Source organism: Coloeus monedula (genome assembly GCF_965178545.1).
Source record: "Coloeus monedula genome assembly, chromosome: 8".
NCBI lineage: Eukaryota > Metazoa > Chordata > Aves > Passeriformes > Corvidae > Coloeus > Coloeus monedula.
Window position 1 is genome coordinate 4,665,679 of NC_138788.1, and position 20,504 is coordinate 4,686,182.

The window sequence follows — 20,504 nt, forward strand, 5'->3', positions numbered from 1 at the left end:
AACACTTCTGTCCAGGTTTTGGCACTAGGACTCTCCCTAGAGATTCCCCAGACTGGTTGAATTTTAGATAACTTCAAAAAGATATTTAAAGCATATTTTGTACTTCATAAACATATTCTGTAGAGATTTTTCTGTGTGTGGGAGATGTATAGGCAACATGGAAGAGACTACATAACACAGGTTTAGCAAGTGCTCAAAGAATTTACGTAATCTCTTAACACCGCATTGTGACTGCATTTAATAGTATCAACATGTAACTGTTAAATGATAATTAAGCTTCTCTTAGAGAACAATGTTGCAATGGAAAGCAACATTAATGTAGTTTACTATCCCAAATAAAACGGAAGTGGCTTAATAATGTCCTCATCTTTTAAAATTCATCAATTTGAACTTGATCCTTCTGGTGGAATGTCTAACGATGGGCCAAAACTATCCTCTTTGCAGCAGAGTGAGACCTTCAGTATCATCTCAGAAAGCCAGGGACAACACATCTTTTATGAGGGGAAAGGTTTGACTCTCGGGCTCGGATTGGCCCATAAGCATATTGGGAGCAGGAGGGGCGTCTAATATTACCTCATACCACCGAACCAGTAGCAGAAGTGGGGTCGGGGGAGGGACGGGACTTGAAAAAGTGGAAATAACCCTGGGGCACGGCTGAGAGCGAGGTGATCGTCCCTCACCGTCCCTCACGGCGCGGGCCCCGCCCCTCCCCGAGAGGTGGCGCGAGGAGCCGCGCGCCGCTTCGCGCCTTCAGCCCGCGCGCGCGGGAGCCGCCCTCCCGCCGCCTGCCATTGGCCGTGGTGGGCGGGGCTTAGGCAGGGCTGGCGGAGCCCGCGGCAGCGCGGCGGGGGCGGCGTGAGGTGCGGGGGTCGGGGAGCCGCGCTCAGCGGGCTGCGCGGGGGCCGAGCGGCTGAGGCGGGACGGGCCGAGCCGAGCCGAGCGCCGCACGGGACCTGCCCATGGCCGAGAGGTAGCGACCGAGGCGGGGAAGCACAGCTGGGCGGAGACGGCCGGGAGCGCGGGGGGTTTGAATTTTAAAACCGCCGCCGGCTCCGGGCGCGGGAAGGCGGGATGGGGTTCTGAGGGCTGATGGGGCGGAACCGGTCTTCCTCAGGCATGGGCGAGAGGTGGGAAGCGCTCGGGACCGCCGGGGATAACCGGTGAGGGGAACCCGCCGCTGCCCAGGGTGTTTGCGCTGGGCACGGCGGCCTGCGGGGCCCCGGCGTGGGCTCTGCCCCCGCCCGCCCTGGAGCTCCTCCTGGCATTGCTCGGTGACAGGAGAGCGGCAGATTTGGCCGCTCTATCTCATATTTTGGCCATTGGAAAACTGAAATTTGAATATCAGTTTTCTAATCAAGTTCAGGTAATAGGTAAAAATTTACTGCTCCGTGTTCGAGGCATTTGTGTGACTGTGGGAGTTCATGCGTGCAGGGAGATACAAGCTTTCTCACAAGCACAGGGTTTTCAGTACAGTTGTAATTAATTTACAAGTGCTTGTGGAAATGTGGACACAAAAATGAAGCGCTAACTGTAATAAATAGTAAGTTACTTAATATTTATAGAGATTTCCTACACTCTACCTATACAGAAATAAAAAACCCCAAAAAATGTATTTATAAAAACTGAAGAGGAGTAAAATTTGGTTTATATTTGAAGTTTTCTCTCTTTTTGTATGTAGGTTGGCTGTTTTCAATAATGTTCTGTCTTTGTAATTAGCTGCTACTTCAGTTTTCAGAAGAAAGTGGCTGACTCACCTGATACAATCCTCAAGAATGGGCTGAACAACAGATATCGTGTGCTGGAAGTCAGCATAATACAGAGAAATGGAAGTGACCCTGAGAAACACTTGACAATTACAGCATCTCCCTCCCTGGAAGATACAGAACTGTGCATTCTTAGGAATGGCTGGTAATCCATACAGACACATAGATGTTTGAAAAGAGAATTAACTACTGGATTATTAAATCAATTTTCTTGGTGTTGTCTTTGAGTTGAGTTTTACTCCCTTAAAAGGGATACAGGATCCTGAAACAATCGTTGTTTAATGTAATACTATCAGTGTGCTAGCATAATGGACATTCCGCTTGAGAGAAGTGATGTCAGGTAACATGTTGAGTGCATATTACTGCCTTGCAGGTTTAATTTGTCTTTGTTCTAACTAAAAGCAAGACATTAAAGTCTAAGTAGGCTGTTTTGTTTAACTGTTTTGCACTACTTAGAAGTGTTCTTCCAAATTATATAACCTCATTGTGCGTACAAATATTCAAAGTCATGTCTGTAAAATGGGAGGGTTTTAGGCAGCCTGTTAAATCACCATAGTTTGAGCTCTACTGCAAAGTTTTTTTCAAGCAAGGATAGGATTCTAAATCAGTCATTTGTGCATTACATAGTATGTAACAGAAGAAAACACTGGAAATTATTTTGAAATACAAGGGGGTATGTGTGCTATTTAGCACTGCTTTTCATTTTTTGTCCAAGATTGAAAGGTGGGAGAAAAGTATGAGAGTCTATTTCTTGAAGGAAAAGATCTTGAACCTTGAAATTTCTGAATCAATACCAATATTTTTAGATTTTGCTGAGTTTCTGAAATAAGTAGAATTGTTAAGTAAGAAGGTAGATCTCACATAATGCAAAAATAGTATGCCAATGTGAAACATGACAACGCTGAAATGGCTGAACACATGAATCTGGAATGACTTGAAGCCAACAGGAATTCCCTACTTACAGGTTGTCCTGATGCATGTACTTAAAAATATCAAAGTTTTGTCAGTAAAAATGCCTTTATTCACTTTCAGGATTTCTCTAGGTGGAGAAATTCTCTCTTAAAAATACCCAACCCAAATCCTCCTGTTTCAAGGAATGTTGAATCTGCTCTGTTAATGTGTTATTTCTTACACATTGTGTCTGTCACTTGCAAATAATTGGTTCAATGTATTCCCTTGCAGGGAGTCTGTCCCGGTTGTTCCAGGGGACATTGTTCATTTAGAAGGGGAGTGCAGCTCTGGCACCTGGGTCATAAATGCCCAGTGTGGATACCTGGTTCTGTACCCAGACCTGCTGCTTTCTGGCACTACGATCTCAAACAGTATTCGTTGTATGAGAAGGGCAGTGCTGAGTGAACGCTTTAGGGTAAGTGTTAACTCCAGACTGTCAGTGAGTTACTATTCCATTGAGAGTGGTGGGTTAGCTCAGTATTAAATCTGACTGTGAGGCTGTATTGCAAAATGTCATTATTAGCAATTCATAATGTTTGCAACACAGAATAATTTGGGATGGAAACTGTCTCTGGCTGAGCTTCTCTGTTTTTTTGAGTTGCACCTGAAATAATGCAGTATTCTTAATACAGCTACCGGGCTAAAGAACTGGTCCTTCTGCTTGGAATTCTGATAATTTTTTTGGTAATCTCTTGCCACATTTTGTGTGGTATGAATCCTTTGTGAGGAATGTGCCTCTTGCCATCCATATGAGAACATAATCACACTTGGCCAAGTTAAGAGCTTCTGAAAAATTTAGTGAATTCAGTTAATAATTGGTGTGGGCTAACTCTGGAATCTGAATCCAGCTGCTGGATGTTGGAATGAGGAGAAGTTTCTTGTGGTAGTATACTTGCTGATATATGAGAAATATGCTGATAAATAGAGAAGCAATAGCTGCCAGTTTCAGCTGATGAAAACTTCCAGACATGATAGGAATATAAATCCAAATGAGTAAGGAAATTTTAAAGGAGTGGTAAACAGCCTGGCTGGGAACCTGTGACTGAAACAAGAAAATTAAGTACAGGACATTAAGACTGTGGAATGGTCTGAATGGTCTTCAACCCTATATTAGAGGAGTAAGGGGAGTAAAGTAAGTGTTTGGGACAATTGTTTGGGTCCTGACTGGGAAAACACCCTCCACCTGTTGTGAGTGCAATCCACAAGTGACTGGCTGTAAGAGACCAATACCACAGTGTTTAGGTTTCCAGTTGTTTCGTGGTGACTCATGTAAAGGTCGTTTACTACCACTTTCAGTTCTTGTGAGTCTACAGAGCCCAGCCCTGCTGATGGGTTTCTGAGCCATTTTGATGATACATGGAATGATTTTCTTGTGAGCTGGTAACAAACAGGAAACAGCTTCACCAAGGAAATGTGTTTGATTGTAAAGGTAAGTATTGGCATTAGGAAATGTCCACAGGCAAAACTTTCTCAAAATCCATTTTAATCTGAGCCTTTGTTTCTCACCTGCCAATCACATAGGGATTGTATCCTAGCATTGTCAGGGTTGGGATAAATGTGAGAGATAAAGCAATAGGATAGACCCATTTCAATTTGGCTGCTTTCACAGTCAGGTTTGACTAGATAGTCATTAGTGAGGTGAAAGCTGTCGTGATCTTGCAATTAAATAAGTGTAATGCATAATATGCAGCAAATAAAATCCAGAAATTTTATAGAGAACTTGACATGAAATGGGCACAAATCTTCATGTATAACAACATCTGTTGCAGGGCTCCGAGTCTGGTTCCCGTCAAATGCTCATTGGTACAATTCTTCATGACATTTTCCAGCAATCAGTAACAAATAACTTGACACAAGAAAAGGTACAAGAACTAGCAAATAAAATCGTTTATGGACAAAAGTATCTCAAAGAAATGTAAGTAGCATTACAGCTGTCTTTTATGTTTGGAAGACAGGGCAGGAACACTTTGAACTAGCAGATTAAGCTGTACTTCAAAAAATGTAGCACTGGTATCAGGAGAGTATTCTGCTAAATGACTTTTCTTAATGGAAATTGGGGATCTTTTAGTAAGATAATTCCCCATTTGACAATGTAAATTTATTTGCCTTCCCTGCTGAGCTACTTCTATAGATCTGAACTAGTCTTTTGGAGTACCTGAGTGTGCCGGGGGGTTTTTTACTTTCAGGCCAAGCAGGTTGCAGTGTTTGCGTCTGTAACATTAGATTTCCAGGCATCTCCCAAAGTCGATTTGAATGGGACAAATAGTTAATTATGATCCTCAGCAATGGACTAGAACCTTGTGACTGACCAAGCATTGAATGTCTGATAATTTCATATCTTTATCGGGTTATTTTAAAGCTCAGTTGTTAGAAGACCTTTAACTTATTTTCTCAGCAAAGCTGATAGAAATGCTAGCCAAATAAATAGTCTTAATATTTCCATCAGAAAATGGTAAGATGAATGGCTGTCAGTTTTAACATTTTGCTGCAGACTTGATTAAAATACAGTTCTACTCATGTAAATTAAAAAACATTTTATCTAGACTGTTATAAATTGTATGTTGGGCAGTGTCAATATCTGTTGGCCTCAGACAACTCAAAAGTTAAAGTTGCAGTGATAAGACTTATTACTCTTAGTTCTGTTTTGAAGGTAATATTTTGAATTGTGACTGCTAAGATTACTTAAAGGTCTTTATGTCACTCTGGGCCTCCAAGAAACGGTTAATTTGCAATCCTTTTTGCATATGTAGGCTACTGTTTGCTGGGATTCAAAAATAAGTTGCATAAGTCTGCTGTCTGTGGTCGTTTGCACTCGTATGTACCTTCTTGTGCAAAATCCCACTTGTATTTCTCTGTTGCTGTAGAATAATGACATCATTTCCAGTAAATGCGAGCCCTGAATTGTCTAATGCCACGTGATGAGATTCTATGTCATGTTCTGTCAAAATGTATGTGAGGAGCAAGGAGCAGATGAGGATATTCAGACAAAAAGCAAATGGTCTTTTAAGTTGGTTTTTTTTTTCAACATTGCATAAATTGTATGAATAGCCATTTTTAAATGCATGAGTCTGGTGCTCCTTTCCTGCAGTCAAACTTTTAGTTTTGTTTCATCTCATCTGCCATGCTGATGTTCTCACTGTGCTGTACCTGTTGTTTCAAAAGTTACATCAGAAATGGATATTCTGGTATAGTATATCTCTTGTAATAGATGTTCAGTTAATAGTTTTATGAATCGAGTTGAACCTCTATGAAGCTGTCATTGTCTACTGTTTATAGATATTTATAAAAACTTGACAGTTACTTTCATTGATCTTGTTGCTACTTGAGGCAAATCTCTTTTGTACCAGCAGCAAATTTAATATTCTGTTTCCTTAATGTGCCTGGCTTTGTTTTTTAGGTATCACTTAAATCTGAAACAAGCAGAAATAATGCAAGAAGTGGAAGAATATTTGCCATCGTTTTTTAAATGGGCAGAAGACTTCATGCACAATCCAGCAAACCAAAATAAAATGCAACTAAAACTGTAAGAAGCCAGAATTAAAAGTTTAAACCATTCTATGTTGTATATCTTATTCAGTTCACTTTTAATTTTTAGAACTTCTTACATCTGTTCAGTGATTTGGAGCTAACTCATGGCCTCACTGACCATAGAGCTGAGCTTGTGCTGCATGTGTAGCTGCCGTTGTGAGTACTGGGCAAGACATGAAGCCCGGGGGTGAACTGACAAATCTTAAAATCCTTGTGAACAGTGTGGTACAGACTAGAGCTTTTAGTGAGTAGAAAAGCAAGGATATTTGAGCTGTTGACTAAACTAGGAGTTACTGTAGTTATGAGCAAGACCACAAATCAGAATGTGAAGCTATTAATCAAATGGAATTTTTGACTAATATAAGAATTTTTCAGTGAAATGGTGATTTTACTCAACTGCTGCTGAGCTCTTCTTGTCTATGGCTTCTTGCTGTTAATTGTAATAACCACAGGGTGTTAAAGTTAAAATGAAATGGCAGGTCTGAGTAAAACCTGTATGCTACTGTCAAGTGTATATCATTAGAGTGTGGTTATTGAGAAAAGACCAAAAACTATTAAAAACAGTTTGAAGTCTTATTTTAACTTTGATATTTGGGTGAATAGGAAAACTACAGTTAGTTTATGATGTGATGCTTCCTCTGTTAATGGGAAGATAGTTTGAGTGAGAGTCGATGCATTTTATTTGTAAAGCTAGTGCCTAAAAGGGCACTTACAGTGCAGAAACATTACATATTTAATTGCAACACACTTTAATGTTTAAATATTAAGAATTAAGGGAAATTATTAACTTCTGGCTTAATTTTCTTCCTAGGTCGAATGGTGGAAAACCAGAAGATGTATCTTCTAAGATAGAGATTGTCGATATCTTGGACATTGAAGAGAATATCTGGTCTCCCAGATTTGGGTTGAAGGGAAAGATTGATGTTACAGCTAGGGTGAAAATCCATTGCCAGTCTGGAGTACAGTCTCGGATAATGCCTTTAGAGCTCAAGTCTGGCAAGGAATCAAACTCCATAGAGCACAGAAGTCAGGTACAAACACCAAATGTCTAATTTCAGTGGCTGTGTATACTTCCCTGTTTGATGGCCTATTTTGTCTTATGTATATGAAACACTTTGTATGTGTTATAATCTAAATTCACGGATAGGTCATCCTGGCATGCCCAAAGGGGCTGGTATAAAATGAAAGTGAAGGGAGTAGTAAAAAGTATCTACATTTACCACTTTCAAACACACTTATGGGTTTTATCCTGAAATATCTGTTCTTTAGTCTCTTCTTACTACATTCAAATATTAGGTTTAGGCAGACTGTTTCAGGAATTGGTGTTGAACAGATTTTCTGATAGCTGGCCTGGTTTAGAGAGGTAGTAGCCTTGTTATAAGGTTTTAAAGATGCCTTTTAATTTAAATCCTTGGTCAAGTTCTTACTACTTGTAGCTTCTAGAAGACTTGTGATAGTAATGGCTGTTTAGCCAAATAAATTGTGGAAGAACTAAATACAGTTTAGAATGTATTTTGGTTTTAGTACTGTGCTGGTTTTGCCTGGGACAGTGATAGTTTTCTTCACGGTAGATAAGCATGGGCTGTGTTTTGGATTTGTGCTGAACACAGGTTGATAACACAGAGATGTTGCTGTTATTGCTGAGCAGGGTTTACACAGAGCCAAGGCCTTTTCTGCTCCCTGTAGGGCCACGCTGGGGAGGAGACTGGGGGTGATGGGAAGCTGGGAGGGGACACAGCTGGGACAGAGGACCCCACTGATCAAAGGGGCATTCCAGACCATGTAGCTGATCATCATGCTCAGTATATCCAGTGGGGGAAAGGAGGAGGAAGGGGGGTGGGGGGGCACGCCAAGGTTTGGAGTGATGGAGTTTTGTCTTCCCAAGTCACCATTCCACGTGATGGGGCCCTGCTCTCCTGGGGGTGGTCGAACACCTGCCTGCCCATGGGAAGCACTGAATTAATTCCTTGTTTTGCTTTGCTTGCAAGTGTGGCTGTTCTTTTCCCTACTAAATTGTCTTTATCTCAACCCTCAATGAGTTTTCCAGCTTTTACCTTTCCAATTCTCTCTCCCTGGTGCGAACAGTGGGGAAGTGAGTGGGCAGCTGTGTGGGGCTTGGTTGCTGCTTGGGGTTAAAACACAACAACTATACTGGAATAAGTTTATATATAATTTTTGCAGGTTATTCTGTACACATTGTTGAATTTAGAGCGGAGAGTAGATCCTGAAGCTGGGTTTCTTCTTTATCTAAAAACTGGTACAATGTATCCTGTTTCTGGAGCTCGCATGGACCGTAGAGGTAAAGTTGTTCCCCTTCCCTGGAAACCATAATTCTCTTAACTATTACTAAAATCTTTCTTTTTAACTATAAAGTTTACTCTTATGAAAATAGCTGTACTTGGGCATCCATGACTTGTTATAATGTTACTAAGCTTATGTTAAAAATTCAGTTGTTTTATTAATACGGCACAAGGACTTTGCTATGTGAATAATCACTTCTTAGCTGACTGTCTTGGTTTGGAAGACAGGTGTCTGCTAAGGAAGGCAGGAGCCTCCCTTGAAATGAAAAATGCAACCCCCTTCCCTCCAAATTATTATAATTTTGAAATTAAGGGGCTTTCAGGCAAAAATATGAGGAATATGAATATATATATATGTATGGATAAACAGGCAAACAGTAATATCTATGGCAGTAACAGCAAACAATCACAAACCCAGTGCCAGCCTTCTCGGCTGTCGGGCCCTTTCCCCTTGGGTGCAGTTCCGCTCGCAGCCGGCAGGGGCGCTGGCGGCTCCCGGTGAGCAGGGCAGGTGCGATGGTTCCCCCGCGGCTGCAGGGGGCGCTCCGGAGCGAGCTCGGGAAACACGCGGCACCGGTGGCCTGGGGTCCCAGGGAGGGATGGAACAAAGGCTTCATGAACCCCTGGGCAGCCAATCCCGCTGTACGGCTGGACCCTCAGGAACAGCAGGCTGGAACAGCAGGGACGAGCACAAATCCCGGGTGGCAGATGCGATGTATCCAAACTGCGAAGCTGCAGTGGGAACCCCCGGAAGTCCAGGCAGGCAGGGCAAGCATGGATACAACGTAGAGAAGGCTTGAAGCAGCGGCGGGGGCAGGGCGGCCACAGCTCGGCTCCCAGCGGCGCAGGGAAGGCGGGCTTGGGATCCTGGGGTTTCTCTGGCAGAAGGAAAAGCAGCCGAAGAAAGCAGCCTCCCTCTCTGTCCAAACGTTGGGACCGACTGTCCACACACCCAGGTGAAACAGAAGAGTAACCAGATGCACCCCACTCCAATGGGTAGGTCTTTTGTTTCTCTGAAGTATCCAGCAATTTGTCCCCCTAGCAACACATATGGGGAAAATTCCTTTAACAGAAAAAAAAAGACGAGGAGAACTCCTAAAACCCCAACACTGACTAAAAAGTTGATAGCTAATTACTTTTGAGGTAGAAATTCTTGCAAACAGAAACATCAGCTTAGTTTATTCTTTTCTTGACAGAATTAATGAAGTTAAGAAATCATGTGGCCTTCTACTTAACGCACAGTACCTATAAATCTTCTGTGGGAAGGCAGAATTCACAGCTTGCTCCTTTGCCTCCTGTGATCGATGACAGTCAAGCATGTAAATATTGTTCCCAAATGCACAACTGCTTTCTATACAGCAGGTAAAAAAAAAAAGTCTGACTAATGTTTTTAAATGAGCTTGAATAATTGTGTCTTTTGATACAATAATTTAATTTTTGTGGTTGACAGCTTTGTATTTATTGAGGACTCTAGCACCCCAAAAGAATCTTCTACAGATCCCTCTACAACTTTTATAATTCAGCTCCTGATCTCACAGAGACTTAATATGTTTGCTCAGGTACACTTTCTGCAAGATAAAATCTGAGATAAATCTCAACAAAATATTTGATGACAATAACAGATCTGTTAAAAAAGCTGTATTCTTGCAAAAGATTGACAAAAGGCAATCTTTTGGGCCTGAATTCTGGCTGGACAACTGCTTTTTCAGGTTGACTCTGCAGAAGATTGTTTCCCTGTGGGGTATTACACAAGTACTGACACATTGATACTACTCTGCTGAAGTCTTCTTGCATCTACTGTTAAAAATAACTCATAAACAAATATTTGATAAAATTTCACATTAAGTTATTGAATTGTTTTAAGATCTGTTACAAGTTTTAGTCTCTATGCTGCACAAAAAACAACCAAAATTGTATATGGAAATGATCAAATGAGGTATGTTAGAACAGGAGAGCCTCTGGGGTGATCTTGTGTAAACAGAATGCCTGATTGTTTTTAAAATTCTAGGGGCAAAACTGTACATTGAGGGAGCTTTGTGGGCATACATGACATGACTGTGAAATCCTACTTCTAATACTCAGTTGTTACAGCAACAGGATTATAGCTGGGTAGCTATTTACTTCTGAATAAGCTTTTCTCTCTCTGGTCATGTTTTGTATACATGATTTGGTATAATGTCTATTGATATAAAGTTTTTAAATAAATTGACTTGAAGTTTGCCTGTGTATTAGTTATTAAATCCCCATTGCTTAGCTAAGTATCAAAATAATATTTGTATGTTACAATAAAAGGGGTAAAAGATCAACTCTGTAAATGTACATGTTACTGTCTTTGAAATGCCTTTATCTGGTGTTTGATTAACTTATCGCCCTTCAAAATCATAGAGATGATGTAAAGTTATTAATATAAGATTATGCAATTATTAATTAATTAATTTTATAAATTAATTAATTATAAATTAATATGTTATAATTATTAAGATGAAATACCAACAACTTAATTATTTATAATAATATAAATATAATTAATTATACTAATATACATAATTAGTTAATTAAATTTATTTTTGTTAATAAATTAATTAATAATTATCAGAAGATTATTATCCTTCTGAACAAAGGAAGGATACAGATTCAACTTCATTTAAGTAATGATGAATTAATCTACCTGGTATGTTACAGTAGATATTTAGATTGTTGTTTTGTACATATGGGCTTGCAGGAGAAAAAGGATACAGGTTGAGCCTTTCCTGTGGTTGGTTCTATTCCTAGAGCTGTAGAGCAGAAGACGGCCAGTGTGGCCTTTCCTCCTGCTATGGTACCTGTCATTGACAGAGAGACCCAGCACCTGAAACCCTCCCACTTAGAGTATTTCAGCCTCTGGTATCTCATGTTAACCTTGGAGCTGCAAAGTGGAGAGCATAGAAAGGGATATAAAAATATATGGATGATATCTTCTTTGGAAAGGTAAGGTGTAATTTCTAAACTCGTGCCAATGATGCTTCCTTCCTTCCTTTTGGTTTTTTTTTTGTATTTTGGTTTTGGTGGTTGGTTGTGGGTGGTGTAGTTTTTGAACTTCTGGGTTTTTTTAATTAATAGTTCTCTTTCAGGGAAGATCTTAATATTAAAATATTTCTTTTTTTGATATCTATCTTAATAGAGAGAAGGCTGGAGATTGTGTTGGAAACATGATCAGAGTTGATGAAGTCTGTGAAATTTCCGAGGGACAGTATCTACATTTTTTCCAGCGTAGAAATGGTGCCATATCTGGAACAAACCTGTTGGTTGGTGATAGAGTGGTTGTGAGTGGAGAGGAAAAGGGTTTACTTGGTTTGGCTACTGGCTATGTTAGAGAAGTCAGTGGAACAAAAGTCTCCTGTTTGTTGGGCAGGTAATAAGATAAAAAGAAAACTATCTGTTTGTAAACACTCTTGTACTGGCTTGAGGAAGGGTACTGCTAGGTGTCCAAAAAGCTGTGACATATCCTGACTCTTCCTACTGACTTTGGGGTACCCTCCAGAAATTCTCTTGTCTTGATTGAAAATGTCACTACTTGGTCAATATATGCCTGTCTATTTAACTAGGTTGTTTGAATAAAAGCACATTTAAACTGTATTTGCTTATGTCTCTAACATGAAACTATATGGACACAGTGATTACTGTGTTAACAGTAACTTTCATTATTCAGTCTATATTGTCTTTAAATTTGGCTTATGTTTTATTATCCCTCATTGGGATCATGCTTTATTTAGATCAGTTAATAGTGTATTTCTATTAGCTATTGCTTCACTCTGGGATCTCTGGAAGATGTAATTTAACATGTAGTAATAAGTCTTTAATCAACATATTGCTGGTAAACTGAATTATTTTATCCATGTTATTATCATCCTTCAGGAATTTGTCAAACCTCCCCAAGAACACCGTATTTAGGTTGGATCACGATGAAGGAGATGTTGGTACAGGAGTCCCTTTTGAAAATCTTTCTAAATTGATGAAAGATTCCCCAGTCAGGTACGAAAAATCAAATTAATTTCATGGTTTCAATATTTTCAGATAAAGTTTCTCAACCAGTTACTCTTATTGTAACTCTGTTTTGTTTTATTTTTATCCACAGTGAAAGGCTCCGCAACTTGATAATTGACTTCCAGAAACCACGTTTTATTCAGCACTTGAGCTCTGTCCTTCCTCCTGAAGCAAAAGAAACTGTTGCAAATATTTTAAAGGGTACAAAGTGACTTTCCCCCAAATGCTCTGCTTAGTATTATATCTCTATAGCCAAAGTACTTATCATGATAAATATAAGAAGTTTTTCCTACTTTGGGGTCCAGTGATAATTTTCAGCTTAAAAATTAAAACCAAGTTCTTACCTTGCATGTCTTCTAACTAGTTGAAGACTAATTTAATCACAGGAAGACTTGATCAGATACTTGTTTACAACTTTTTTTTACTTTTGTTTGTTGCTGCAGCTTGCAGTTGCAAACAGAGTGCCATGTAATTACCTCTGTAACCTTTACAAAAGGAATGAACAGAGGCAGCTCTTGGGATAGAGGAAGCTGACCTTGAGGGAGAGGAAGGAGATGGGCTTTAGTGTAAGCATTCACTTGTATAATCGCTCTTGCTGACTTGGGAGCTCTGTGGTGTGTGATGCTTTGTGCTTTATTTAAAAACAAAACTTATTTAGGTATGAGACAGTATCTTGTATTTGGTGGAAATATTTCCTTGTTCTCTGACAGAGTTGCCTGTCAAAACATAAATTTAACTGAATTCTCTTAGAGCAAACTGAACTTTTTTATAACAACTCAGTTTGAAGTCTTATTTTGCTTGAGTTTGCCTAGTCCAAGCCGGTGAAACGTGCTACTTGTTTGCATCAGACTGGGGCGAACAAGCTCTGCTGTAGTGTTTGTTCTAAACAAGATGCTGCTGTATGTGCAACTCATCACCCCTTGCTGTGAGCTGTGTGTTTGAATGTGAAAGTGGTATGATCAAACACAAGTGCCCAGGCACAATATATGGAGGTGATCAATTAAGATATTAGAAAAAAAAGTCATAAAAGATCTAAAATTAAAAATGTCTTCAGTAACTTATTTCTAGGACTGTAGTGCAGACCCTTTACTACTTATCTTGTGTATTATGTTTAATGTCGTACCTTCATTAGAACCTACAGACTTTGCTCAGTTCTTGTCTTTATTAAGGACTTTAGTGAAGGAGGAAATTATAGTTTTGTTCTAGCTTTAGTAATTATTACAATTATGATGAAGTGTAGTAATTTAATTTTGCTTTTTCTTTTAAAAGGTCTAAATAAGCCTCAGAAACAGGCAATGAAACAAGTGCTACTTTCAAAAGACTACACACTTATTGTGGGTATGCCTGGAACAGGAAAAACCACTACGATATGTGCTCTAGTAAGATCATGTACCTTGGTGCTTAATTTTTTTGGTGAGATTTAGAAGATAGCATTAAACCAACTGTGTAGTGTAGTGTCATGACTTAATCTAACAGTATCTGCATAACTTCAAAGAAGAAAACACATTTCTTTTTCTTAACCTATATTTGATGGAACTAAAACTAGATTTTTGTGGAGTAGGGTTGTCTGTTGCTTGTGTAGGAGTATATGTGGGAGGGAGGAGATTGAAGTGTGATATTTAATCACTTCTGTGATGCTTTAGTGCTAAAATTCTTTGGCTCCAAATACGAGCAAGTCCTCAAATCTGGAGTTATAGCTCAAAAGAGGGACTTTTTGAGAAGTCAGTAACTTGTCCATTGTAAATTTTATCAACCTGTGGGGCTGAATCTATGTGCAGTCTGCTACCATCTCCTCTGGTTGGTGGTTCTCTTTTCCCCAGGAATGTCCTGTAGGAGCATGCTGGATTTATACTGTGGGCTGAGTGAGATTTTCTTAGAACAGCAGTGTTATCCTGCTTCCAGTTGTCATCAGGCTGGAGAGCAGGCAGCTGGTGCTGTCTTCAACCCATTCCACTGAATCTGTACCGGCTAAATTGCCATGGAGAACAGTGTTGTGGGAATGGGCTGCATGGCTTGTTCTTGCAGTGGGGATCTTAAGAGAGCAGTTCCTTGTGAGTGTACATCCAGATATTGGCTCTCACTGTTTGCAGCAGTGTTGTGAGCCTGCTGTTCATGGGAACCTCCAAGACTACTGACAATGGCCAGCTGACACATCTGGCCGACTGACACAGATCATGTGTCAGACATGCTTATTATTGGCTCCCTCTGAAACCCCTCGTGTTTTTCACCTTGTTAAACCTGGGATTGTTGATTCTTTTAGATGAACTAACAACTTCTCCTTTTCTTTCCCTTTGCCACTCATTAGGTGAGAATTCTTTCTGCTTGTGGCTTCAGTGTCCTTCTGACCAGTTTTACACACACAGCTGTAGACAACGTCCTTCTGAAACTGGCCAAATTCAAAGTTGGCTTCTTGCGCTTAGGGCGAGCTCAGAAGGTTCATCCAGATATTCAGAAATATACAGAAGAAGAAATTTGCAGGTCCAAATCAGTTAAGTCTGTAACAGATTTGGAAGAGGTCTATAATAGTCAGGTGAGAGAAATGTTTTTTGCTAGCTCTACAAATTATTAAAGATAATGACATTAGTATTTTTTTGGATGCTGCAGAGAAGGAACCCATCCCAAGGGTGTGTACTGCTGTAAGAAATCTGAGCTGAAAGAGATACTCAACCTCTGCATTGTTTCAATTTCTTTATCGCCAGTAATGACCTACATTAAGTCTGAAAGTTGGGAAGCTTTGTTTATGTCCACACAAAGTAACTCACCATTGTAAGCAATAAGCCCCAAAGACTCCAGTGCTTTTATCTGAGATCTTGTGAATGGGCTGCTGCAGCCTCCTTTAACATTATTCACATATCGCTGCTGTTTTTCCCTTCTCCCTCCCACTTGTGCTCATTGTGCCATCAGTACAATCAGCAGATGGGGAAGAGGAAGTGGAATGCTGTGGAGCGACCGGGCCAAACCCTTATTTTTGATTGAAAGATTAGTGCTGTCTGTGTGAATGTTAATGCAAACCATAATGGGAGCTGGGTCATATGAGTCAGTGGCAGCTTTAAATTAAATTTGCTGAAAGAATAAAGCTTGATGGTAGTTGGACTAAATGCCAGCTTCACAAAAGGTGCCATTTACTTTTTATTGATAAACATTGCAGGGGAATGACTGAAGTCATAAAGGGAATGACTTAGCATTTCTTATTTTAGTCGTTTTGGATTGCAGTGGAAGTGATGGCAAGAACTGTGCTGCTGTTGTTGTTTTATCCTCTGTTCAGTATTGAAAAAAAAAAATCCCCAAACCTCCTGATTTTTCACAGTAGTCATTTCAGCACACTCCGTGAATTGTACATGAATAGAACCTGGCATCACTCTGAACACATGACAGGAACAAGTTATTTGCTACAGTCTGCTCTAAAGCTGGTTTTGTTTGTCACTTGCAATTGGTGCAAGAATATGTCAGGCCAATATACATATAAGTTATGCTGGTCTGATTTCGAGGACTAATAATTTGATTTCTTTGATTTTACAGTTTAGTTTAATGGGAAATATTTTTTCTTTTAACATGGAGAACATAGTGCTAGAGGATATAAAGTGTACCTTATCCTTAAAGCATGTCTCAATTTTCAGCCCGTGGTAGCAACGTCTTGCATGGGAGTAAATCACCCCATCTTTGTTCAGAAGCAATTTGACTTCTGTATTGTTGATGAAGCTTCCCAAATAAGCCAGCTCATCTGCCTGGGCCCACTGTTGTGCTCCAAAAGGTTTGTGCTGGTGGGGGATCATCAGCAGCTGCCTCCACTTGTGCTGAATGCAGAAGCAAGGTAAGATAAAATGCTTCTGGACAATTATTAATAACAAATTCTGGGAAGGCTCTTGCACTGTTCTGATTGACACATTCTGATTTTTGTTTTTGTGTTGTAACAGAGATCTTGGCATGAGTGAAAGCTTATTTAAAAGGCTGGAACAAAACCAAAATGCTGTTGTCCAATTAACTGTGCAATACAGAATGAATAGGTACTTACAACTTTTATTTATTAAATTGTGTTCTTAATGTGGGATTGAAATAGCAAGATTTTTATGCCTTTTTTTTTGTTTTTTATATCTTTAGTAAGATTATGTCATTGAGTAACATGCTGGTATATGAAGGCAAACTGGAATGTGGCTCAGAGAAGGTATCAAATGCCACTGTTAACTTGCCCAACCTAAAGAAATTGAAACTGGACCTTGGGGATGCTTCAAAGACATGGCTGAAGGAAGTCCTTGATCCAGACACCCCTGTGTGTTTTCTGAACACGGAGAAGGTAAAGTTCCTTATGCTCTGTCAACATTGTATTTTGAGGCAAGTTCTCAATACAATCAACATATAAAACTTCATTCAGCTTAGGTAGGGTACAACAGGGAACTTCAGAAAGCGGTTTTTCTAGGACTGGGTAAAGTGTGCAGCACAAAAAAGTTGGTATTGTTGGCATAGCTGAGCAGGGGTGGTACAACTGCTGCTGGAAACATCGCATCTGAGAACAGCTGAAAACCTGAATCTAGATAATACTTCAGAAAATATGGAATGGACTGTAAACTTTGTTTTTCCTGTACAGTGTATCTCAAAGTGTGTAGCCATACTGGATGTCCTTGCAACCAGGGAATGGCCTTATTTCCAGCACCTGAGGGTCAGCCGTGTCAAAGCTGTGTGCCAGTGGCAGGAATAACTGCAATTCTCCATGGAATTTTGCAGACATTCTATGCACTGAAGTGTAAGGGAGGAATAAATTTGTTTAGGTGTGTCCTTTCATGGAGACTCAAAATTTTGCTGCGAAAGTAAAATTCTAGTGTGGATAAAACTTTTGCAAAGAAACTGACTTGCAGGAAAAATGAGGAAGAGTTCAAACCCGTGTGGAAAAAGATTAGTAAATTAGTACCTGTTTGTGGTCTCTAGTACTTGTCACTGTAATTGGTGATTGGATTATGATTTGAGTCTTTCTTCCTCCTTAATAGGTTTTATGTTGATTCCTATTAATACTGTGTTTTGCCAATAATTACATCAACTAATGATCTTTTATGCTGACCCTGGTTAGAATTCACCAGTCTTTCTATGCTCTCCATGACATTGTACAGGATTCATGTTTTTTATAACTGTTCTGATAGAATCTCTTCAATGACCTAAAGAGAAGCAGTATTTACTTTGATGACTTAGAGAAATTTCTAAAAATGTCTAAACTAAACAGAGACATTTTCCAGGAATGCCTTGACAGATGCAGTCCCTTTCCCAGGAAAGCATACAGGTGGTCCCAGGGAAGAGGCTTGTTAATAGGAACCTGGCTGGAACACTGTTCATCTAGTAATCATAGCAGAATTGCTAATGAGAAAACTAGAGTTTCTGTTCCATTTTTTTTCCCCTGGAAAGCCCATCTCGAGTGTAAGACATCTGTCCTCTTCCTAGAGCTAGGAGGAAAGTTTTTATTTCCAGAATAGTCTAGATTTGTTGAGACGTGAGGTTATGATGTCATTTCTCCTTTTGGACTTCCTGCTAGAACTCCATGTATTGTGGTAGTCATGGAGGGGGAAATGGAAAAAAACCCACTAAACATGACAACAAACAAAACCAACATTTATTTTCTTTGACTTCATAGTGGGTTTTTTTCCCCTGTATTTTTTAGTGTTTAACCAAGGAAAGCTTATGAAGAAATAGACTTGGGGGGAGGGATACAAACAGAGAGAAAGAAGAGGAAAAAACACCATGACGCCACCAGGGAGCTTACATTTATTATGCTGGCTTTTTAGAAAAAGAAAAAAATGCCTCTATTGTTTTCTGCTTAACAATGCAACATGTTTGTGACAGCAATCGGAAATCTATTTGTTTCTTTTCTGCCAACCCCTGTGTCAGTCTGCACTTCTCTAACAGCTTGGGGCTGACTGTTGAAAAATGACATCCTTGATTTAGGGCAAGTCTCTTGAGAAATTCTAGGCCTAAGTTGTTTTTGTTGGGGGTTCTGCCGGTGTCCTATGGGAACAGGAGAAATATAAATGTAAGCATGTGTTACCATAAGCATGGCAGAGGTTTTAGTATTTCTTTCCTAAAATGATTTTTGTGTAGCTTTTAGCTACACTAATGCCAGTGTGGTTAGAAATTAACTGTGCAGTAAAACAGTGCTCTTCTGCTTGAAGAGAACTTGAGCACATGGACTTTGGAGGCTTCCCCCTCCATCGGGGACACCTTCATTTTTATTGGTGTTACTTCAACTTCAGAGAAGGCAAGAACCAAGCAAGGAGAAAAAATTACAAAACTGTGACACCACAATGACTAAGAGTTTACATCCTGAGCATGTTGGCTTCATTCATACAGGATGTAGGGAAAGGGAGGTAATAGTTAAGAAATGGTAAATTCAGTGAATACTTTATTTAAAGGTTGGGAGTTCAATTTAATACTACCATTTTGGATAGTTCTTGCTGTAATTTTAAAACATTAAAAAAAATATCCTTTATGCTATGGAATGAGGAAAATTTATTGTAAATGTTGTTGTATGGAAAGCATTAAAGCAAAAGTCCCATGTAAAATATAATTTGGTCTCTTACCTTATCAACTGGAAAATGTCAATTTTTGGGTTTTTTGATATATGATGTATAATGTGTGAACTGTAAAGTCAGAGGATTAAGCTCTGGCAGTTTCTTAAGGTGACTATCCAGTGCTAGAAACTCATTTTGGGGATTGTTCCAATTTGTTTTGCAAATGCAGTATTCTGAAGTTAATTCACAATACAGGCTCTTCTGTTTAGTAAAATTTAGCATTTAACTTAATTTTGTAAATTAATACCATTAGTATAAATCCACATATGACTCAGTGAGTTAGGGACAGAATATAGTACCCCATTACAGACAGCAAAAGTCATTATTTTCTCTTTTTGTCTTTAAAGGTCCCAGCACCAGAACATGCAGAAAAAGGTGGCATAAGTAATGTGACAGAAGCTAAAATAGTGCTTTTCCTCACATCCTTGTTTATTAAGGTATATTTTGCTTTATTACATGGTTTGGAGGGAGAGCTTTATAACTAATTTTTACATTGCTTTAGTAATGGTGACGGTATGTATTGGGTAGTTATTTCGGGGATAATCTTAAGGATAAATTGAAGATTGGCTACGTGTCAGTGTAGTGAGGAGCCCGAGTTGCATTCCCTTCCCTGTCCCTTGCCTGGTTGGATTTGAGATGCAAAAAACAAAAGCTGGATGCCAAATTCAAGAGATGAAGACTTTCTTGGGAGGGAGGGGAGAGGATTTGCCTTTGTTCCTTTTTTTCATCCAGTCAGCTTCAGGAGTAGCACAGACTAGGAGCTCTGAGTAAACCTTGCAGTTTAAAGATGAAGGACAAGTGAGGATTTCAAAGATATCTTGTCTTTGTGCTAAGTTAAGACAAAGCTTGGGAGCTTGCAGTAACCAATGTTTCCTGTCTTCTTTAGTTCATGCTTAGTCACACCTACAGTTCCATTGGTGTAGATACAATATCTGGCAGCACTGTTTAAAAAAAAATTAAATTAAAAAAATCCTTGATGGTCTTCTGATGGTACTGAGTCTCCCAAGCCAACTGCAGTGACAAATTTTTTCTCCTGTTTCTTCTTCATTCAGGCTGGCTGTAAGCCCTCAGACATTGGCATTATATCCCCATACAGACATCAGCTAAAAACAATCACTGATTTGATGGCAAAATGGGAGGAGAACAGAGTGGAAGTCAACACGGTCGACAAATACCAAGGAAGAGACAAAAGTATAATAATTGTGTCTTTTGTTAGGAACAGTATTGATGAAAATGTAAGTTGGTCATATTAACTTCGTTTCAGTCAATTTTAGCAGTTTAGATGCATTTCGAAAATGAGTGGTTTATGTCTATTAAATAGGAAAAATAAAAGCAAGTGACATTTATTTAACAGCTTGGCACCCTCCTGAAGGACTGGCGCCGCCTGAATG

At 39.5% G+C, this 20,504-nt stretch overlaps 1 protein-coding gene across 1 annotated transcript; it reads left to right on the plus strand.

Moving 5' to 3' along the window:
- Positions 1-1,089: 1,089 nt before the first annotated feature.
- Positions 1,090-8,618, plus strand: DNA2 (DNA replication helicase/nuclease 2; the record flags this gene model as incomplete). Its single annotated transcript, XM_082285813.1, has 7 exons — positions 1,090-1,160; positions 1,717-1,908; positions 2,946-3,129; positions 4,484-4,629; positions 6,112-6,237; positions 7,054-7,273; positions 8,424-8,618. 7 exons carry the CDS (start codon positions 1,090-1,092, stop codon positions 8,571-8,573), a joined length of 1,089 nt encoding a protein of 362 aa, XP_082141939.1. The 3' UTR covers positions 8,574-8,618.
- Positions 8,619-20,504: the final 11,886 nt, after the last annotated feature.